Source organism: Nerophis lumbriciformis, linkage group LG27 (genome assembly GCF_033978685.3).
Source record: "Nerophis lumbriciformis linkage group LG27, RoL_Nlum_v2.1, whole genome shotgun sequence".
NCBI lineage: Eukaryota > Metazoa > Chordata > Actinopteri > Syngnathiformes > Syngnathidae > Nerophis > Nerophis lumbriciformis.
The window spans coordinates 3,992,501-4,016,524 of NC_084574.2; the positions used below are offsets into that span (position 1 = coordinate 3,992,501).

The following is a 24,024-nucleotide window of genomic DNA, read 5'->3' on the forward strand; positions in this document are numbered from 1 at the left end:
ATCAGTCTGTGTGCAATGAATAAATATAATGTACAAGTTACACCTTTTGAATGCAATTACTGAAAGAAATCAAGTTTTTCAAAATATTCTAATTTACTGGCTTTTACCTGTATATGTATATATATATATATATGTACACACACACACACACACACACACACACACACACACACACACACACACACACACACACACACACACACACACACACACACACACACACACACACACACACACACACACACTACAAGCAAGCCAAAAGTTTGGACACACCTTCTCATTTCAATGTGTTTTCATTATTTTCTTGACTATTTACATTGTAGATTGTCACTGAAGGCATCAAAACTATGACACCTGTAAAGTGAAAACCCTTTCAGGTGACTACCTCTTGAAGCTCATGGAGAGAATGCCAAGAGTGTGCAAAACAGTAATCACAGCAAAGAGTGGCTATTTTGAAGAAAGTAGAATATAAAGCACATTTTCAGTTATTGCACCTTTTTTTGTAAAGTACATAACTCCACATGTGTTCATTCATAGTTTTGATGCATTCAGTGACAGTCTACAATGTAAATAGTCATGAAAATAAAGAAAAATGTAATCGTCTGACAGCACTAACATATACACAGTACAGCCCTGAAAACAAGATGACCCCTCTTTTTCTTGGAACAGTATTTTTAAGAACAAAATGACTTTGTTTTTGTTTTCAATGTTTTCAAGATCAGTAAAACAGCTGATTATGAAATTTGATATCCTAATCATATTTCATAGCTGGTGCACGGTTTTCAATTGTCCAGCATTATCTTAAAATTAACATCATAACTCCTCCTCTGTTGTTTTCTTTCTTGCTAAAATAAATGTTTTGACCAGAGTGTTTGTGAGTCACGGGAAGAAAAACTCTGACTAGCTTGGGGAAAAGTCTGTTTGTTAGAATGTCTATATCAGGGGTGCTCATTACGTCGATCGCGAGCTACCGGTCGATCTCGGAGGGTGTGTCAGTCGATCACCAGCCAGGCATTAAAAAAATAGTCCTAAAAATGAGCGATCATAAATCTTCACTATGACGTCACTTTCGTCACTTGATTGACATTCACGGCACCCGAGGGTCTTCTGAGATGACGCTGGCTGCTGCCAGCTCATTAAAATTACCGACTGGAAGGCGAGAAACACTTTATTTCAACAGACTGGCGCCGTACCTGTCGTCAAAACTCCAAAGACCGACTGCACAGTTGCACAGATGCGCTACCAAAATAAGAGTCTCAGAAAGCTGGCGTGCACAAGCTAGCAAGCTACGGAGTTTGCCGACAATGTATTTCTTGTAAAGTGCATACAGAGGAGTACGGAAGCTGGACAAATAAGATGCCAAAAACCAACCACTTTCATGTGGTATTGGACAGAAAGGAGGACTTTTTTTCTCCTCCATTCGAAAATGCGGACGTTATCAGCACCACTGTCTGATTCCAATCAATGCAAGTCATCAGAATCAGGTAATACACCAACTTTTATTCTTGTCTTCATGAAAGAAAGGAATCTATATGTGTTAAACATGCTTGGATTATCTTTAAACACCTTTAAGTTGTTAACAATATTAACTATATGTGTTAAACATGCTTGTATTATCTTTAAACACCTTTAAGTTGTTAACAATATTAACTATATGTATTAAACATTCTTGTATTATCATTAAACACCTTTAATTTTTTAACAATATTAACTATGTGTTAAACATGCTTGTATTATCATTAAACACCTTTTACTTGTTAACAATATTAACTATATGTATTAAACATGCTTGTATTATCATTAAACACCTTTAATTTTTTAACAATATTAACTATATGTGTTAAACATGCTTGCATTATCATTAAACACTTTTAATTTTTTAACAATATTAAATATATGTGTTAAACATGCTTGCATTATCTTTAAACACCTTTTACTTGTTAACAATATCAACTATATGTATTAAACATGCTTGTATTATCATTAAACACCTTTAATTTTTAACAATATTACCTATATGTGTTAAACATGCTTGCATTATCATTAAACACCTTTAACTTGTTAACAAAAACATATATTTCATAAATAAGTAAATGTAAATTATATATATGAATGAGGTAGATCCCCACGACTTGATCAATTGAAAAGTAGCTCGCCTGCAGAAAATGTGTGAGCACCCCATGTCTACATCTATAAACTCTGTATATAGTATATGCGCTTCTATTGAGGTCGATGCGTATTTACGTACTTGGGTAGTGTGCAAATGGGAGGTTTGGACTGTATGATCTCCTTATTGGTCAGCTCCTTCTCAAGGTCGCCCCCTGCCAGGCACCACAGGTGATACACCTCATTTATGGCCCGCTCGGCTAGGTAGTCATCGTCGTCATCTAAATGTCACAAGCAAAAGGGTTAGTACAATAGATTCCCGTCTATTCAACGTTGTTTTCCTCTGCTTTATATTGTAAATAATCTAAGACGTGTCTTCATAACACTTAGGGAAGTGATAAACTGTTGGATTGCGTCTAGGGATTTTTTGTGGTCTCCAACTTAGACCCAGTTTGCATACTTTCTGGACTTTTTAGAATGAGACAGTCAGAGATTACAAAGAGAAACATAGCCAGGACTTGTGATCTCGCTAGAAAGATGTCCAGGCATCGAGTAATTGTCTCTGGCCCCCTGCCTGCGAGAGGCAATGATGAGAGATATAGCAGATTAGTCTCGCTTAACAAGTGGCTGGCTAGCTTCTGTAGACAACAGGGACTAACGTTTATTGATAATTGGCCCTCTTTCTGGGGCAAACCAGGCTTGCTGATGAGAGACGGCCTTCACCCTAACCAGGAAGGCGCCATCATCCTGGCTAAAAACATAGACTACTGTTTAAGTCACATTTGACTAACTACACTAGAGCAAGCCCGGTCACAGGCAATTACAGAGCCTGCTAGTCCGGGTGAGGAGTCAGTTAAGCTAGAACTAGCCAGCACCAGGCTGGATAATTCCTGTACGCATAGCAATTTTCTTAGAATAACACACAACTCACATAATGTGTTTTCTGTTGTGAATGTGTCCGGGGTAGATATGCATTCTACTGAGGTGGCAAATCATGATGCGTTCAGTCGATCGCAGCATCAAGCAAACAATCTGAAAATTCCCGTCGTATCAATTCCTAGATATGGTCGAAACTATTTAAAGTGCACTACGTATAATAAACGCAACATTATTAATATTGCTACTACGGATAATTTAAACAAAAACTCGTCAAAACAGCCCAATACTTATAATATGAGCTTTTTAAACATAAGATCATTGTCTCCCAAAACGGTATTAGTTAATGAGGTCATTAGAGACAACAATCTTAACGTCATTGGTCTTAGCCTGTTAGACCAGTTGATCTGCCGTTTCTTTTCTTTTCTCCTCTGCTCCCCTTTTCCTTGTGGAGGGGGGGGGGCACATGGTGGCCATGGATGAAGTGCTGGCTGTCCAGAGTCGGGACCCGGGGTGGACCGATCGCCTGTGCATTGGCTGGGAACATCTCTGCGCTGCTGACCCGTCTCCGCTCGGGATGGTGTCCTGCTGGCCCCACTATGGACTGGACTCTTACTATTATGTTGGATCCACTATGGACTGGACTCTCACAATATTATGTCAGACCCACTCGACATCCATTGCTTTCGGTCTCCCCTAGAGGGGGGGGGGGGGGGGGGGGGGGGGGGTTACCCACATATGCGGTCCTCTCCAAGGTTTCTCATAGTCATTCACATCGACGTCCCACTGGGGTGAGTTTTTCCTTGCCCTTATGTGGGCTTTGTACCGAGGATGTCGTTGTGGCTTGTGCAGCCCTTTGAGACACTTGTGATTTAGGGCTATATAAATAAACATTGATTGATTGATTGATAGAGGTGGATCACTGCTCGCCAGGGGTATACTTTGGTTTCGTGTTCGCTTGTATTTGATGACCGAATAAATACCCAATGACACATTCCTCTTTTTCACATTTAATGCATACTTCTACTCGCTAAATATAGCAGCAAAGTTGCAAAATGGCACCACAGATACCTTCTTCTTCGTCTTATTCTCTGACAAAGCAGGTGTGTATGAGGTGAGTGTTGAGTGGAGGTATGATGCAACCGCCAAAGTTCCATTCTAATTTACATGGCGTCCGGAAAAGGGTGGAGTGCCATCTCCAGGTTGGGGAGGAGATCTTGCCCCAAGTAGAGGAGTTCAAGTACCTCGGAGTCTTGTTCACGAGTGAGGGAAGAGTGGATGGTGAGATCGACAGGCGGATCGGTGCGGCGTCTTCAGTAATGCGGACGCTGTATCGATCCGTTGTGGTGAAGAAGGAGCTGAGCCGGAAGGCAAAGCTCTCAATTTAGCGGTCGATCTACGTTCCCATCCTCACCTATGGTCATGAGCTTTGGGTTATGACCGAAAGGACACGATCACGGGTACAAGCGGCCCAAATGAGTTTCCTCCGCCGAGTGGCGGGGCTCTCCCTTAGAGATAGGGTGAGAAGCTCTGTCATCCGGGAGGAGCTCAGAGTAAAGCCGCTGCTCCTCCACATCGAGAGGAGCCAGATGAGGTGATTCGGGCATCTGGTCAGGATGCCACCCGAACGCCTCCCTAGGGAGGTGTTTCGAGCACGTCCGACCGGTAGGAGGCCACGGGGAAGACCCAGGACACGTTGGGAAGACTATGTCTCCCGGCTGGCCTGGGAACGCCTCGGGGGGAGGAGCTGGACGAAGTGGCTGGGGAGAGGGAAGTCTGGGCTTCCCTGCTTAGGCTGCTGCCCCCGCGACCCAACCTCGAATAAGCGGAAGAAGATGGATGGATGGATGGTCCGGAAAGTATTCACAGCGTTTTACTTTTTACAATTTTTTTTATGTTATAGCCTTATTCCAAAATGGAGTAAATTCATTTTTGGCCTCAAAATTCTACACACAATACCCCATTATGACGCAACGAAAACGTTTTTGCAAATTTATTAAAAATTAAAAAATTAAAAATCATATACCGTATTTTTCGGATTATAAATCGCAGTTTTTTTTCATAGTTTGGCCGGGGGTGCGACTTATACTCTGGAGCGACTTATGTGTGAAATTATTAACACATTAGCGTAAAATATCAAATAATATTATTTATCTCATTCACGTAAGAGACTATGCGTATATCAGCAATCGTCACACACACACGTCAACCAATAAAAATTTGGCGGGGGGCGGGTCATGGCAGAAGTGCATTGTGAAAAAAAAGATGCTACCTACTACTACTTCGGACGAAGTGACACCGAGGCCTATTACCTGACACCTGACATGTTCGCAACTTCCATCCATCCATCCATCTTCTTCCGCTTATCCGAGGTCGGGTCGCGGGGGCAGCAGCCTAAGCAGGGAAGCCCAGACTTCCCTCTCCCCAGCCACTTCGTCCAGCTCCTCCCGGGGGATCCCGAGGCGTTCCCAGGCCAGCCGGGAGACATAGTCTTCCCAACGTGTCCTGGGTCTTCCTCGTGGCCTCCTACCGGTCGGACATGCCCTAAACACCTCCTTAGGGAGGCGCTCGGGTGGCATCCTGACCAGATGCCCGAACCACCTCATCTGGCTCCTCTCGATGTGGAGGAGCAGCGGCTTTACTTTGAGCTCCCCCCGGATGACAGAGCTTCTCACCCTATCTCTAAGGGAGAGCCCCGCCACCCGGCAGAGGAAACTCATTTCGGCCGCTTGTACCCGTGATCTTGTCCTTTCGGTCATAACCCAAAGCTCATGACCATAGGTGAGGATGGGAACGTAGATCGACCGGTAAATTGAGAGCTTTGCCTTCCGGCTCAGCTCCTTCTTCACCACAACGGATCGATACAGCGTCCGCATTACTGAAGACGCCGCACCGATCCGCCTGTCGATCTCACGATCCACTCTTCCCTCACTCGTGAACAAGACTCCGAGGTACTTGAACTCCTCCACTTGGGGCAAGATCTCCTCCCCAACCCGGAGATGGCACTCCACCCTTTTCCGGGCGAGAACCATGGACTCGGACTTGGAGGTGCTGATTCTCATCCCAGTCGCTTCACACTCAGCTGCGAACCGATCCAGTGAGAGCTGAAGATCCTGGCCAGATGAAGCCATCAGGACCAAATCATCTGCAAAAAGCAGAGACCTAATCCTGCAGCCACCAAACCGGATCCCCTCAACGCCTTGACTGCGCCTAGAAATTCTGTCCATAAAAGTTATGAACAGAATCGGTGACAAAGGGCAGCCTTGGCGGAGTCCAACCCTCACCGGAAACGTGTCCGACTTACTGCCGGCAATGCGAACCAAGCTCTGACACTGATCATACAGGGATATGGTTTGAGTCTATTTCTTCCGCGAGTATTTTTTAAATGTTTTCGCCTGTGGAAGCCGTATTGCATTCCCTCAAAGACAGAAGTACTGACAATACTTTTCCAATGTCGTCATCGAAATATCGAACACAAATGGGGTACAGTTTTACATCGTCATAATCGGTGCTGCCGTCAGTCGACATGCTAAATGGTTCCGTCTTCATGACATCGGCCATACTTTTTGAGGATTCTGTTCCAAGACACTGAATAATGTTTGATGTTTTGGTTCGACCACATCCATATTTTTGGCGATTTTCGAGTCGGGAAACATTTTCCAAAATAACTGTCCCATGTGATCAGCCAGTGCGATTGGAAGTCCATGCTCAATTATTGCCTCCGTAAATAAAACTTCGGCATTTATCACATCCAAAGAATCTGTTTGGGCGACGAAAAACGTTGAAAATGTTCCACTTGTATCGCTAGCAACGGCATTAGACTTGTGTTTTTTTGTCCCAACGTGGTCTTTTACATCGCTAATTCCTCCGTGTCCGATCGAAAAATCTTGTCTGCACAAGGTGCAATTCGCGTAGTTTTCACCCTTTTTGGAACAGATAATTATTCCCGGATAGGCTTTTGAATATTCTTCACGGAATGACTGCAGTTTTCTTTTCGGTTTAAGACTCGTTTGCGATTTTTCTCCGGCTGATTCCATGATCGTTCGCTCGTTTGGAAACAATGGCAACTGGTGCCTCGTGCTTGGCAGCGGTGCTATAAATAGCCTCTCGCATGGCATTCGGAATGGCTCGATAGGAAGTTACGGGAAGCAGTGTCGATTGTCATTGTTGTTACGCGATTTCGTGAATAAAACTTTAAAAAAATATATTTTTTTTAATTAATGAAAAACCGTATTTTTTATCACTGCAACCGTAACCCGGAGTAGGTTGATGAAAACCGTACTAATTACGGGAAAACCGGAGTAGTTGGCAGGTATGTATATTGTATATATGTTATAGACATAATATAATATATCTGTATATATATTATTCTGCACACATATTATGTATATATTTGTATATCTGTTAGATTTTTTTATCGCTATATTAGTCTATTTATACCTGCATTGTCCTTTCCATCCTTACTTACACTTTCCATCATTGTAACTGAGCAACTGTGTTGAACAATTTCCCTTGTGGATCATTAAAGTTTGTCTAAGTCTAAGTCTAAGGAAGAAGATTTCATGGGATTTAGCGATTAGGAGTGACAGATTGTTTGGTAAACGTATAGCATGTTCTATATGTTATAGTTATTTGAATGACTCTTACCCATACTTGCCAACCTTGAGACCTCCGATTTCGGGAGGTGGGGGGAGGGGTGGGCGGGGTCGGGGTGGGACGGGGGCGTGGCTGGGGGCGTGGCTAAAAGGGGAGGAGTATATTTACAGCTAGAATTCACCAACTCAAGTATTTCATATATATATATATATATATATATATATATATATATATACACATATATATACATATATATATGAAATACTTGACGTTCAGTGAATTCTAGCTATATATATATATATATATATATATATATATATATATATATATATATATATATATATTAGAGATGCGCGGATAGGCAATTATTTCATCCGCAACCGCATCAGAAAGTCGTCAACCATCCGCCATCCACCCGATGTAACATTTGATCAGAACCGCACCCGCCCGCCATCCGCCCGCCATCCGCCCGCACCTGCCCGTTGTTATATATCTAATATAGACGATGCAAGGCATTAGTGAGGTTATAAAGCTTTTGCCTGTTAAAGAAAGGAGACTGATCCAATGCAGCACAGACATTCCCGTGCCACGCTGTCACGACCCAGACGCACACCAGTGCGCAATCATATGGGAGCCGCACTGAGCGCACCTCCAAGCACGTCTCGCTGCCGGCGACGGCCGGGTATGGGCCCAACGCTCCAGCGCCATCCATTTTCAGGGCTAGTTGATTCGGCAGGTGGGTTGTTACACACTCCTTAGCGGGTTCCGACGTCCATGGCCACCGTCCTGCTGTCTATATCAACCAGGGTGAGCCCCACCCCTTTCGTGAGCGCACTGCGCGCGGAGTGACCCCTGTTACGCGCCCCCGGCAACAGGGGTGGCGGGCAGGTAAGCTGCGCGGGCGGAGCGCGCGGAGTGACCCCTGTTACGAGCCCCCGGCCACGGGGGTGGCGGGCAGGTAAGCTGCTTACCTGCTGCGCGTGACGCCGGCCGCGGCGAAGGCGGACGAGGCGGGGTGTCGGTGCGGTGGGCGCGGTCGTGACCCGGGACGTGCGTCGGGCCCTTCTCGCGGATCGCCTCAGCTACGGCTCCCGGTGGGGCCCTCTCGGGGGAAGGGGCCTCGGTCCCGGACCCCGGCGAGGCGTCCCTTCTCCGCTCCGTAAAAGTGTCCATCTCTTTTTTTTTTTTTCTTCTGTTGTGGCATATGCAGCAGGTGCCTGCTCGTTTTTCGTATGTGGGTAACAACATTTAACTATGTATATATATTTCCCAATTGGTTTAACTGCCACCTGCCTGAATCTATTTAAAATCTAATTTTTTTTTATTTCAACCGCCCGACCCGACTCGCGGATAAAATCTAATTTTTTTTAATTTCATCCGCCCGATCCGCGGATAATCCGCGGACTCCGCGGTTGTGCCCGCAAACCGCGCATCTCTAATAGATATATATATATATATCTTTATATATATATATATATATATATATATATATATATATATATATATATATATATACACATATATATAAGAAATACTTGACGTTCAGTGAATTCTATATATATATATATATATTTATTTTATTATATGTATATATATATATATATATATACATATATACATTTATTTTATTATATATATATATATATATATATATATATATATATATATATATATATATATATATATATATATAAATTAATACTTGAATTTCAGTGTTCATTTATTTACACGTATACACACACATAACACTCATCTACTCATTGTTGAGTTAAGGGTTGAATTGTCCATCCTTGTTCTATTCTCTGTCCCTATTTTTCTAACCATGCTGAACACCCTGTCTCTGATGATGCATTGCTGTGTGGCACGCACAAAAGTGCTTTCATCAAATGCACTAGATGGCAGTATTGTCCTGTTTAAGAGTGTCACAACATTGCTGTTTACGGCAGACGGACTGCTTTACGGTATACAAAAAACGTGACTGCTGTTGTTGTGTGTTGTTGCCGCGCTGGGAGGACGTTAATGAAACTGCCTAACAATAAACCCATGAGGACCTGAGTCCGCCTGAATTTCGGGAGAAAATTTGTCCCGGGGAGGTTTTCGGGAGAGGCGCTGAATTTCGTGAGTCTCCCGGAAAATCCGGGAAGGTTGGCAAGTATGCTCTTACCATAATATGTTACTTTAACATACCAGTTGGTTATTTATGCCTCATATAACGTACACTTATTCAGCCTGTTGTTCACTATTCTTTATTTATTTTAAATTGCCTTTCAAATGTCTATTCTTGCTGTTGGCTTTTATCAAATACATTTCCCCAAAAAATGCGACTTATACTCTAGTGCGACTTATATATGTTTTTTCCTTCTCTATTATGCATTTTCAGCCGGCGCGATTTATACTCTGGAGCGACTTATAATCCGAAAAATACGGTAGTAGTCAAATAGAACAAGATTATTGGACCTTATAAGATAAAAAATGAATGTCAGCGTGCTTATGTATTTGGTTGCACACCTTTGCAAAGGTCGCCGATGTCCTCCGGGAGCTCCAGATGTGCACAGCGCAGTGAAGATGAGAAGAGGCTCACAGGCTTCTGGAATGTCGTGTAGAGGCAAGAAACGCCATCGAACACTGGATCTCCGAGGAGCTCGCCAGGGGTCGGCCTGTGAGGTCCCACAAAGAAATTAAATAAAAACTTTAAAAACCTTGTAATCTATAAAATCTACTTTATGTCACTTTATAATGTTCATACGTCTTACTAAAAAGAAGCATCATGTTACTCATACCGTTTGGAAGGAAGGAAGGTCAAGCATTTTCGTAGTAACTCCAGAACATTCTCAGGCAGGTCCTGTAAAAAAAAAAAAACGTGTTTAAAGACAGCATTCTAAAATTTATAGTTCAGTTATACCAAAAGCTGGAGATGGACAAAACGCAAACATCTAAAGAGTTGAGCATATTTTAGGGAAAAGGCCCAATCTCTACTATAAGTATTGCTGTGATTTAAGCACTATACTCTAATTCTTTAAAGGGCCCCTCTAATGCTGACAACATAATTACTTTCATTTCATAGTTCTGGATCTAAAAAATAATATTGACAAGTTAAATTTCCCACACATCATTAGGGCCCGCATGGCCCATTGTATAAGGACTCCCAAAGGGAGTCCTTTTGCAATGGGACATAAGGACCTATTGAATTTGTAAGGTTTTATTCTTTATTCTTTATTCTTCCGCAGCCACATTAAACTGTAATTTGACCCACTTATTAGGGCCCGCATGGCCCATTGTATAAGGACTCCCAAAGGGAGTCCTTATGCAATGGGACATAAGGACCTATTGAATTTGTAAGGTTTTATTCTTTATTCTTTATTCTTCCGCAGCCACATTAAACTGTAATTTGACCCACTTATTAGGGCCCGCATGGCCCATTGTATAAGGACTCCCAAAGGGAGTCCTTATACAATGGGACATAAGGACCTATTGAATTTGTAAGGTTTTATTCCTTATTCTTTATTCTTCCGCCGCCACATTAAACTGTAATTTGACCCACTTAACATGCTTCAAAACTCACCATATTTGACCCACACATCAGGACCTGCGAAAATTGCCTTTTAAAAAAAAACCGAACCACAAAACTCAAAATTGCGTTCTAGCGCCCCCTAGGAAAAAAAACAAACTAGACTGCTTGTAACTCCCACTAGGAAGGTCGGAGAGACATGAAACAAAAACCTTTATGTAGGTCTGACTTACACCTAGATTTCATAATAGTATATTCTCGGGCAAAAATCAACAGGAAGTTGGCAATTCCCCCTTCAAGACAAAAATGTACTAAAAACAGTCACTTTTGCCTCTTTGAGCTGTAATTTGACCCCCTTAGCACGCTTCAAAACTCACCAAACTGAACGCACACATCAGGACTGGCAAACATTGCGATCTAATAAAAAAACCTAACCCCAAATCTCAAAAATTGCGCTCTACTGCAATTTTTTCATAAAACGCAAAAAAAACTGCTCCTCGGAAGAAAAAAATGCCTGTAACTCCCACTGGGAAGGTCGGAGAGACATGAAACAAAAACCTCTATGTAGGTCTCACTTAGACCTACATTTCATAAATTGACAACCCCCAGCAAAAATCAACAGGAAGTTTGCTATTCGCCCTTCAAAACAAATTTTTTTTAAAAACGGTCACCTTCCTTCAAAAACTATCTCCTCTGAGCGCGTTTGTCGTTTCGGCTTCAAAAATAACAGAAGAGCGTTTTAATACCTGCTCCGGTTTTGATTTTATAACCCTTCAAAGACCCGCTGCGCTGAACCGAATAATTCTGCCCCAATAATCAACATTAAACTGCCTCAAGTTGTTGCTCAGATTAAATAAAACGACAAAACTTTTCTTCTACATATAAAAAGTGCAACATTAAACAGTTTCAAGTCAACTCATCATACTTAATTTATTACAGCATTTGGGAAGTCTGTAGTTGATTTTTATTATGTAAATGTTATATTTGTATCAACATGTGATAGCAGGGACCCTGCCATTCAAAACTAGGCTGCTGCATTACTAATGATTAATGTAACTATAGCTGAAAAAATGGTACAATAGCAATAGGAGAGACTATTCATCCCTGAACACCATGGAGTTCATGTAGGCTTTATGATGCACTTACATTATTATATCAACTATCAGAGACAGAAACTCTTCATTTAACATAATGTAAACATACTTTTATTCCATGGCTTTTAACACTGAGTGATATCCATCCTGCAATGGCGCCCCATAATACACCTGCTGTGATCCTGTTTTTATGTTTTTATTTATTCTATTTTATTTACGGTACTTATTTTTTATCGTGTTCTGTTTGTGTTGTGTTGTGTTTGCTCGGTACTCGTTTTATCTTTTAACCTGTCCATTGTACAGCACTTTGGCTACCCCTGTGGTAAATTTTAAATGTGCTTTATAAATAAAGTTGATTTCATTTGATTTGATTTGATGTAGACCTCAAGGAAGTGTTCTAAAATGTAGGAAAAAAATCATCATATGACCCTTTTAAGGCAGGTTTAAAGACTACCTTGATGGTTTCCAGGCAACCGTGCTCCTCACCCAGGACGGTGACAATGTCGTCCATACAGCCTGTTATAAGAAGATGCAACATCACAGCAGACGTCTCACAAAGCTCACAAGATTTAAAATAATTGGAAGGATACAATTCTTTCTTAGCAAGGCCCCGGGGGTGGATGAGATCCGCCCGGAGTTCCTTAAGGCTCTGGATGTTGTGGGGCTGTCTTGGTTGACAAGACTCTGCAACATCGCGTGGACATCGGGGGCGGTACCTCTGGATTGGCAGACCGGGGTGGTGGTTCCTCCCTTTAAGAAGGGGAACCGGAGGGTGTGTTCCAACTATCGTGGGATCACACTCCTCAGCCTTCCCGGTAAGGCCTATTCAGGTGTACTGGAGAGGAGGCTACGCCGGATAGTCGAACCTCGGATTCAGGAGGAACAGTGTGGTTTTCGTCCTGGTCGTGGAACTGTGGACCAGCTCTATACTCTCGGCAGGGTCCTTGAGGGTGCATGGGAGTTTGCCCAACCAGTCTACATGTGCTTTGTGGACTTGGAGAAGGCATTCGACCGTGTACCCCGGGAAGTCCTGTGGGGAGTGCTCAGAGAGTATGGGGTAACGGACTGTCTTATTGTGGCAGTTCGCTCCCTGTATAATCAGTGTCAGAGTTTGGTCCGCATTGCCGGCAGTAAGTCGGACACGTTTCCAGTGAGGGTTGGACTCCGCCAAGGCTGCCCTTTGTCACCCATTCTGTTCATAACCTTTATGGACAGAATTTCTAGGCGCAGTCAGGGCGTTGAGGGGATCTGGTTTGGTGGCTGCAGGATTAGGTCACTGCTATTTGCAGATGATGTGGTCCTGATGGCTTCCTCCGGCCAAGATCTTCAGCTCTCACTGGATCGGTTCGCAGCCGAGTGTGAAGCGACTGGGATGGGAATCAGCACCTCCAAGTCCGAGTCCATGGTTCTCTCCCGGAAAAGGGTGGAGTGCCATCTCCGGGTTGGGGAGGAGATCTTGCCCCAAGTGGAGGAGTTCAAGTACCTCGGAGTCTTGTTCACGAGTGGGGGAAGAGTGGATCGTGAGATCGACAGGCGGATCGGTGCGGCGTCTTCAGTAATGCGGACGCTGTATCGATCCGTTGTGGTGAAGAAGGAGCTGAGCCGGAAGGCAAAGCTCTCGATTTACCGGTCAATCTACGTTCCCATCCTCACCTATGGTCATGAGCTTTGGGTCATAACCGAAAGGACAAGATCACGGGTACAAGCGGCCGAAATGAGTTTCCTCCGCCGAGTGGCGGGGCTCTCCCTTAGAGATAGGGTGAGAAGCTCTGTCATTCGGGGGGAGCTCAAAGTAAAGCCGCTGCTCCTCCACATCGAGAGGAGCCAGATGGGGTGGTTCGGGCATCTGGTCAGGATGCCACCCGAACGCCTCCCTAGGAAGGTGTTTCGGGCACGTCCGACCGGTAGGAGGCCACGGGGAAGACCCAGGACACGCTGGGAAGACTATCTCTCCCGGCTGGCCTGGGAACGCCTCGGGATCCCCCGGGAGGAGCTGGACGAAGTGGCTGGGGAGAGGGAAGTCTGGGCTTCCCTGCTTAAGCTGCTGCCCCCGCGACCCGACCTCGGATAAGCGGAAGAAGATGGATGGATGGATGGATGGATGGACAATTCTTTTTTTTTTTTTAATCAGTTAAAGACTCTCACCCAGAGTTAGAATGAACTTCAGCTTCTCACTTATGTCAATGTTGTGCAGCAGCTTTCGACCCTGAAACAAAAAGAAGTCGGGTGAAAGAGTCCGCACTTGACAAACGTGGCGAGATTGGTTATTTTTGTTTTGGTTCTTACAACACACAATTCAAAGAGCAGAACTCCCAGCGACCACACATCCGTTTTGGGTCCGGAGGGTCGCGGCGCTTTATTGTGGGAAGGGTCACTGGGGTGGAAGGAACCCTGAGCGATCACCTCTGGGGCAAGGTATGATGGGTACCTGAGGATCCCAGAAACAACTTTTAATTTGGTTAAATAAGTTATGTTAACTCGAAATTGTAACTGATTTATTACACTTCGTAAATCTTACAGTGATATTGTTTTCATGAGTCATGTACCCTTAGACATCCTTCCTCTTTTCAAAGTGCAAAATATTACTACACCGACACTCAAAGTGCTTTTTAAAATCCCCAAATTCCCAAAGCTCAAAGTTTGAATACACCTTTAGGTATAGAACAGGGGTCAGCAACCCGCGGCTCTGGAGCCGCATGATGCTCTTTAGCGCCACCCTACTGGCTCCCTGGACCTCTTTCAGAGATGTGTGAAAATGGAAAAAGATGAAGAAAAAATATATTTTTTGTTTTAATATATTCAAACACACCGAGGGCCTCCCTGAGCTGGTCAGCGGTCTCACTGAACAGGGTGGTGTCATCGGCGTATTCGAGGTCCTTTAGGGTGTAGTTCCCAAGTGACACCCCGGGGACTCGCACACAGACTCTGGACATCAGGTGGTCGATGACACAGTTAAATAGTTCTGGTGCGGCAACACAGCCTTGCCTGACCCCGCTGTTGATGGGGAACCACTCAGAGTCTTTACAGTTCACACGCACACAGCTTTCTGCACCCTGATACAACTGCTGAAAGAGTGTGGTGATTTTAGTTGGGACTCCGAGGGACTTCAGGATGCTCCAGAGGGACCCGTGGTCCACAGTGTCGAAGGCAGCCTTAAGGTCAATGAAGGCAATGTAGAGGTGCCGGTCCTTTCTGAACTCCCGGGCCTTTTCTATTAAGAGCCGGATGGCAGAGATGTGATCCGTGGTGGAACGATTGGGCATGAAGCCGGCCTGTTCTTGGCGGCGTCTGCTTCTGGTTGCAGGTAGAGCTCGGGTGAGTAATATGCGGGTAAAGAGTTTACCGGGGATGGAGAGGAGTGTGATCCCTCTATGGTTGCTGCAGGTCAGCTGGTCTCCCTTATGCTTCCAAAATGGTAGTATAATGCCCCGCCTCCAGTCATCAGGCAGCGACTCAGAGACCCACACATGGTTGATGATCTGTGTGAGCCAGAGGATGATGTTGTCTCCTCCGGCCTTCAGCATCTCTGCTGTGATGGTACATAAGCCAGGGGCTTTTCCATTCTTGGCGGTGTGTTTGATGAGGAGACCAAACAGCTCGGCCTGAAAATCAGCTGGTCCAAAACCGAACTCATGCATATCGGCGATGGACCAGACCCACCACCCTTCTTATTTGAGGATACCCCTGTCCACTTTGTCCCTAACGTCAGATACCTCGGCTCGACAGTCACCAACACCGGCGACCTCAAACGAGAGGTGGACCGCCGTCGCGCCCTTGCAGCCTCCGTCATGCAGTCCCTGTGGAGACCGTTGTGGCGACACCGGCACATATCTCGGGACACCAAGTTGAGGGTCTACAATTCCTCTGTCATCTCTGTCCTTTTGTATGGCTCGGAAACATGGCCGCTGAATAACATCCTGGCGGCCAGGCTAGATGGCTTTGATTCCAGAGCCCTCAGGAGGATAGAAGGCATCACGTGGAGCCAGCATGTCACCAACAAGACCCTAAGAAAGCTAACCCAACAGCTCCCAGCCTCTCGCCTCGCAGCAATGCGGCGAGTGCGCTGGTATGGCCATGTCATCCGCCTGCCGGGGGAACACCCCACGCGCAAAATCCTGGACTTCAACCCGCAGCGAGCTGGCTGGAGACGCCCTAGAGGCGCCCCCAGGACTCGCTGGCTGGATGTATTAGCCCAGGACCTTAAGGCCTGCAATGTGACTATGGCACAAGCTCAACACCTTGCCCACAATAGACCCAGATGGAGAGACCTGGTTGCTATGGTCGGCTCTACGCGCCCTGAAGTGCAAGAGGACTAAGTAAGTAAGTTTAATATATTTCCTGTAGGAGAACAAACCTTCCTAATTGTTAGAAATCCCACTGTTTATGTTATACATGCTTCACTGATGAGAGTATTTGGCGTGCACTGTTTTGTCCCACTAATTTCAGCCATCCTTGAACTCACCGTAGTTTGTTTACAAGTAAAACTTTCTCCGACGGTGCCACAGAAAGACGTGTTTACCTACTCAGTGGCCTAGTGGTTAGAGTGTCCGCCCTGAGATCGGTAGGTTGTGAGTTCAAACCCCGGCCGAGTCATAACAAAGACTATAAAAATGGGACCCGTTACCTCCCTGCTTGGCACTCAGCATCAAGGGTTGGAATTGGGGGTTAAATCACCAAAATGATTCCCGGGCGCGGCACCGCTGCTGCCCACTGCTCCCCTCACCTCCCAGGGGGTGATCAAGGGGATGAGTCAAATGCAGAGGACAAATTTCACCACACCTAGTGTGTGTGTGACAATCATTGGTACTTTAACTTTAACTTAACTTTTATGCCCACACCTTCTTTGCCTCATTTTGCCCACCAAACGTTTTATACTGTGCGTGAATGCACAAAGGTGAGCTTTGTTGATGTTATTGATTTGCTACAGTACTTATCAGACATATTTGGTCAATGCATGACTGCAAGCTAATTGGTGCTAACATGCTAAATAGGCTAGCTGTATGTACATATTGCATCATTATGCCTTGGTTGTGTCATGACTTGGACTATGGAGTTTTTGTTTTCCCAAGATGCAAGAGAATTTGGATCGGACATGGCTTGAAGGTGGGTACATGATTTATTTATCAAAAAAAAAGAATAAACGAAAAGCGCGCACTTTGGCGGAGGTAAAAAAAACTTGGCAAATGAAAACAAAACTTGCACAAAGGCAGAAACTGAACACGAAATAAAAACACTTACTGTGGCATGGGATCGTGAACAGGGCTTGAAACGAGGGGATAGCAGGTTTGGAAAAGATATGACTCCAGGACGAACAACAGAAAATGAAAAGCTTAAATAACACAGACATGATTAACGAAAACAGGTGCGTGACTCAAAACGTGAAACAGGTGCGTGATGTGACAGGTGAAAACTAATGGTTGCTATGGTGACAAACAAGAGTGCACAATGAGTCCAAACGTGGAACAGGTGAAACTAATGGGGTAATCATGGAAACAAGACAAGGGAGTGAAAAGACAGAAACTAAAGAGTCCTATAACTAAACAAAACATGACTTAAAACAAAACATGATTACACAGACATGACAGGTTGTAGGTATATTTTAGGTCATTTAATTTCCTTTACTTGTATGCTCTGTGTATTTAATTCATATTTGTATGTCTCATGACACATTATCTGTATGTAATATTGGCTGCATTTCTGATAGTTGTGTGCCATGTTGTTCCAGACCACAGCAAACGTTACCCAGCTCGCAAAGATTGTAATAAATCCACTAGAAGAAGACAGCCTGCCGTTTCCTCTAACTTGGACACACACATCTATACCTTTGGCCATTCTAAGCCAGTCATTTCTAGAACTTATCTCATCCTACACTCTTAGAAATAAGGGTTCTAAAAGGGTTCTTCTACAAGGGCTGAGGTTCTAACTGGAACCATTTCAAGGGTTCTTGGTAACGCTAATGGTTCCAGTAAGAACCATTTTGATCCAGAGAACCCTTTAAAACCCCTTTTCTGAATAATTGGTTTTAAAAGGGTTCTCACTAACACTAAGGGTTCCAGTAAGAACTATTTTGATCCAGAGAACCGTTTTTGGAAGAAAGAGTTCTTCAGGGATTGTTGAAAGCATGGGTAAGATCCTGTGTCACCAGGGACATACTTCCTGATAACATTTGCCAATAATGGTGCCTATCTTTAAATAAATGTTTTTCTCATTAAAATGTTTTGAATGTTTGTTCAATGTCAACATGATAAATGACCACAATATAATATGAACTAAACTGATCTGTAGAATACAATATGGTTCTTTATAGAACCCTCAGAAGACAAGACGGTTATCGGTGAAAACCTTTGAAAAGGGATGTTTTTAGAACCCCCTGTCAGGTCTAGATGAAACCCTTGAAACATGAAATAGTTCTTTGTGGAACTCCCTGTGTGAGTTCTAGATGAAACCCTTGAAACATGAAAGGGTTCTTAGTGGAACTCCCTGCATAGGTTCTAGATGAAACCCTTGACAAACGAAAGGGTTCTTAGTGGAACTCCCTGTGTGGGTTCTAGATGAAACCCTTGAAATACGAAAGGGTTCTTAGTGGAACTCCCTGCGTGGGTTCTAGATGAAACCCTTGAAATACGAAAGGGTTCTTAGTGGAACTCCCTGCGTGGGTTCTTTGTAGAACCTCTCATGGGGGGTTTTGGGTGGAACCTTACACACACAGTTCTAGGTAGAACCCTCCAAAAGGGTTCCAGGTGGAACCTTTATAAAAAGGTTCTACCTGGAGCCAAAAAGGGTTCTCCTATGAGGACGAGCCGAAGAACCATATATGGTTCTACTTAGCACTTTTATTTCTAAGAGTGTATGAGAATCCTCGATTTTACTAATAATTTCCAATGTTGCAAAAATGTGTAGAATAAAAATTAAAATACAACATTTCTTTCAACAAAGATTTGCGTCAGCCTTTTGTAGTAGGCTAATGTAGCTAATGTAGACACTTACATCATGTGTTGTCTTCATTATAACTTATATAAGGCTTTTAATTTTTTCCGGCTCCAGAGAGATTCTTTTTTTTAAATATTTTTGGTCCAATATGGCTCTTTCAACATTTTGGGTTGCCGACCCCTGGTATAGAAGAAATATCATACCCAATTGGAAAGTCCACATCAGCGCCGTGATCAGTCATGTGATAGAGGCCGAACTTGGCCAGCTTTACGTTCCCCTGCAAACAAAAACCATCCGCTCACACAGTCCATTTAAGCTCAAACTAAGCTTCATGTTTGAAGCTACCTCGCGGTCCAGGAGCACATTGTTGACACTCAGGGCTCTGTGCACCATACCGTGTTTGTTCATGAAGGCCAGACCTTCAAGGACCTCGTAGGCAAGCTGCAAAACCCTCTCTGGGCTTGTGACAAAAAAAAACACACACACACAAAAATTCAGCACCAGAAGAAGGTTAATTTGTATTTCAAAAAAACATTTGTTTTACTTTTCCTATTTTTTACTCACTTTGTGCAACCTAGCACCACAACTACAAATAGATTGCAGTTATGTGCACTGCAAAAAGTGAAATCTAAGTCAGATTAAGTATTTGGCAGGTGCTAGTCCCAAGTGTCCCAATAGTTTTGTCCAGTGTAAGCATCCCAATACTTTTGGCCAGTGGTAGTCCTATGTGTCCCAATACTTTGGTCCAGTTGTAGTCCTAAGTGTCCCAATAGTTTTGTCCAGTGTAGGTGTCCTAATACTTTTTTCCAGTGGTTGTCCTAAGTGTCCCAATACTTTTGTCAAGTTTAAGCCACAAGTGTCCCAATACTTTAGGCCACAAGTGTCCCAATACTTTTGATCAGTGTAAGTGTCCCAATACTTTTGTCCAGTGGTAGTAATAAGTTTCCCAATACTGTTGTCTACTTGTAGTCGTAAGTGTCCCAATACTTTTGTGAAGTTGTAGTCCCAAGTGTCCCAATACCTTTGTCCATTTTTCGGCTTAAGTGTCCCAATACTTTTGTCTAGTGTACCTACCTAGTCTGCATTGTGTGGGCACGCTGGTGCATCCTGCTTGTAAGCAGCCATCTTACAAAAACAGCAGCGCAGCATCATCAGCGCAGCGGTTTTTTGAAGGCTCATAAAATGAAAACCGGAGCAGTTATAAAAAAAGCGCTTCTGTTGTTGTAATCACAAGGGTTCAATCTCTCTCCTGTGTTATTTTGAATAAATATGTCAAATAAGGGTGATATTTGCTTATTTTCTGTCTGATAAGATAATTCTTCTCACTAAGCAGATTTTATGTTAGAGTGTTTTACTTGTTTTAAGTGTTTTGGTCCTAAATGATCTCAGTAAGATATTACAGCTTGTTGCTGAGATTTGATGACCTATATCAGTGGTTCTCAAATGGGGGTATGTGAGATTTTTTTTAAATATTCTAAAAATAGCAACAATTCAAAAATCCTTTATAAATATATTTATTGAATAATACTTCAACAAAATATGAAAGTAAGTTCATAAACTGAACATCAAATCAAGTAGGCTATTCCATTCATTACAATGCAACAATGCAATATTCAGTGTTGACAGCTAGATTTTTTGTGGACATCCATCCATCCATCCATCTTCTTCCGCTTATCCGAGGTCGGGTCGCGGGGGCAGCAGCCTAAGCAGGGAAGCCCAGACTTCCCTCTCCCCAGCCACTTCGTCCAGCTCTTCCCGGGGGATCCCGAGGCGTTCCCAGGCCAGCCGGGAGACATAGTCTTCCCAGCGTGTCCTGAGTCTTCCCCGTGGCCTCCTACCGGTCGGACGTGCCCTAAACACCTCCCTAGGGAGGCGATCGGGTGGCATCCTGACCAGATGCCCGAACCACCTCATCTGGCTCCTCTCGATGTGGAGGAGCAGCGGCTTTACTTTGAGCTCCCCCCGGATGACAGAGCTTCTCACCCTATCTCTAAGGGAGAGCCCCGCCACCCGGCGGAGGAAACTCATTTCGGCCGCTTGTACCCGTGATCTTGTCCTTTCGGTCATAACCCAAAGCTCATGACCATAGGTGAGGATGGGAACGTAGATCGACCGGTAAATTGAGAGCTTTGCCTTCCGGCTCAGCTCCTTCTTCACCACAACGGATCGATACAGCGTCCGCATTACTGAAGATGCCGCACCGATCCGCCTGTCGATCTCACGATCCACTCTTCCCTCACTCGTGAACAAGACTCCGAGGTACTTGAACTCCTCCACTTGGGTCAGGGTCTCCTCCCCAACCCGACGATGGCATTCCACCCTTTTCCGGGCGAGAACCATGGACTCGGACTTGGAGGTGCTGATTCTCATCCCAGTCGCTTCACACTCGGCTGCGAACCGATCCAGCGAGAGCTGAAGATCCTGGCCAGATGAAGCCATCAGGACCACATCATCTGCAAAAAGCAGAGACCTAATCCTGCAGCCACCAAACCAGATCCCCTCAACGCCTTGACTGCGCCTAGAAATTCTGTCCATAAAAGTTATGAACAGAATGGGTGACAAAGGGCAGCCTTGGCGGAGTCCAACCCTCACTGGAAACGTGTCCGACTTACTGCCGGCAATGCGGACCAAGCTCTGGCACTGAGCATACAGGGAGCGGACTGCCACAATCAGACAGTCCGATACCCCATACTCTCTGAGCACTCCCCACAGGACTTCCCGAGGGACACGGTCGAATGCCTTCTCCAAGTCCACAAAGCACATGTAGACTGGTTGGGCAAACTCCCATGCACCCTCAAGGACCCTGCCGAGAGTATAGAGCTGGTCCACAGTTCCACGACCAGGACGAAAACCACACTGTTCCTCCTGAATCCGAGGTTCGACTATCCGGCGTAGCCTCCTCTCCAGTACACCTGAATAGACCTTACCGGGAAGGCTGAGGAGTGTGATCCCACGATAGTTAGAACACACCCTCCGGTTCCCCTTCTTAAAGAGAGGAACCACCACCCCGGTCTGCCAATCCAGAGGTACCGCCCCCGATGTCCACGCGATGCTGCAGAGTCTTGTCAACATGTGGACATGTTCCATAAATATTGATGTTAAAGATTTAGAGGGCACTTTAAGTTGACGATTACTTCTATGTGTAGAAATCTTTATTTATAATTGAATCACTTGTTTATTTTTCAACAAGTTTTTAGTTATTTCTATATCTTTTTTTTTCCAAATAGTTCAAGAAAGACCACTACAAATGAGCAATATTTTGCACTGTTATACAATTTAATAAATCAGAAACTGATGACATAGTGCTGTATTTTACTTTTTTATCTCTATTTTCAACCAAAAATGCTTTGCTCTGATTAGGGGGTACTTAAATTAAAAAAATGTTCACAGGGGGTACATCACTGAAAAAAGGTTGAGAACCACTGACCGACGCTTGAGCAGGCGCGCACCTTAGCGGCTGCGCTAGCATCACAGCTAACGTTAGCCATGCCGCTACCTCGCTCTCTGCTGGGAGAGGACGTATACGTATGTGACGTATGACGTGACAGTATGTGACGTATGACGTGACAGTATGTGACGTGTGTAAGAAGGTGCGCTTGCTGTCTGTGAGAGGGAGACACAGGAAAAAGTGAGAAGAGCCTGTCGTGTAATGCCAGCAGCTAAAAGCAACTGCGTGAGAATTGTGGATGTGTTGAAGGTGTGCTGGAAAATGCGGAACGGAAATTACGGAGCAGCAGAAAAGTGGAATGTATTATTTAAATCGGTGCGTTGGAAAACACGGACCGGAGTTTTTTTTTTAAACTGGATCTGGATCGGCATTTTCCCATGCCTTGCCGATACGCAATTTTTGGCAAATATCGGCAGCCGATCCGATCCAAATATCGGATCGGGACATCCTTAATACGGATTCCACATTCCTGCCCTTATTTTGATTTTTTTAACAACATTCTTACCTGACTTTGTGTCCTTGTTTTTGGAAATCACTCAAACCTCTCTCGTAGTGTTCGGCGACAACAATGAGACGTTCTGCAGATGTCAACATTAAAGACACAATGGCAACATTTCTTTGTATTCAGCACACAAGTGGGCACCTAATTCAATGATCTATCAATGATCCTACCGTGCTTTCCTCTGGAGATGTCCACATACTGGCACAGTCTGGGATGGGTGATGGTCTTAAGGATTTGGAACCGTCCCAGAATTTTGATGGAGTTAGGGGTGAGGGGAAGGCCGTTGCTCCCACAGACATCATGGGGGAGAGCCGAGGCAAAGAACGTGAAAGCGCCCAGCTGTGCATCCTTGAGGGGCTGCATCCTGCATTATTTCAGTGTTGAAGTCAAATACAAAGATTGAGACTTTTTATTAGTAGATTGCACAGTGCAGTACATATTCCGTACAATTGACCACTAAATGGTAACACCCCAATACGTTTTGTTTAAGTCGGGGTCCAAGTAAATCAATTCATGGTACAAATATATACTCAGAGGTGGGTAGTAACGCGCTACATTTACTCCTTTACATCTACTTGAGTAACTTTTGGGATAAATTGTACTTCTAAGAGTAGTTTTAATGCAACATACTTTTACTTTTACTTGAGTATATTTATAGAGAAGAAACGCTACTTTTACTCCGCTACTTTTATCTACATTCAGCTCGCTACTCGCTACTAATTTTTATCAATCTGTTAATGCACGCTTTGTTTGTTTTGGTCTGTCAGACAGACCTTCATAGTGCCTGCGTTTCAACAAATACAGTCACTGGTGACGTTTCACTCCGTTCCACCAATCAGATGCAGTCACTGGTGATGTTGGACCAATCAAACAGAGCCAGGCGGTCACATGACCCGACTTAAACAAGTTGAAAAACTTATTGGGGTGTTACCATTTAACGGTCAACTGTACGGAATATGCACTG

At 44.3% G+C, this 24,024-nt stretch overlaps 1 protein-coding gene across 1 annotated transcript in view; it reads right to left on the minus strand.

The window, feature by feature from the left end:
* The window catches only part of tbck (TBC1 domain containing kinase), an 86,333-nt gene that overhangs the window by 56,927 nt on the left and 5,382 nt on the right, over positions 1–24,024 (minus strand). Inside the window, exons 2-11 of the mRNA XM_061923011.2 lie at positions 23,231–23,424; positions 23,064–23,136; positions 19,456–19,570; positions 19,314–19,387; positions 14,467–14,608; positions 14,326–14,386; positions 12,635–12,696; positions 10,359–10,420; positions 10,087–10,235; positions 2,249–2,387 (exon numbers count right to left, since the gene is read on the minus strand). Coding sequence (XP_061778995.1) covers positions 2,249–2,387; positions 10,087–10,235; positions 10,359–10,420; positions 12,635–12,696; positions 14,326–14,386; positions 14,467–14,608; positions 19,314–19,387; positions 19,456–19,570; positions 23,064–23,136; positions 23,231–23,423 — 1,070 coding nt within the window. The 5' untranslated portion in view covers position 23,424. The remainder of the gene's footprint in view (positions 1–2,248; positions 2,388–10,086; positions 10,236–10,358; positions 10,421–12,634; positions 12,697–14,325; positions 14,387–14,466; positions 14,609–19,313; positions 19,388–19,455; positions 19,571–23,063; positions 23,137–23,230; positions 23,425–24,024) is intronic.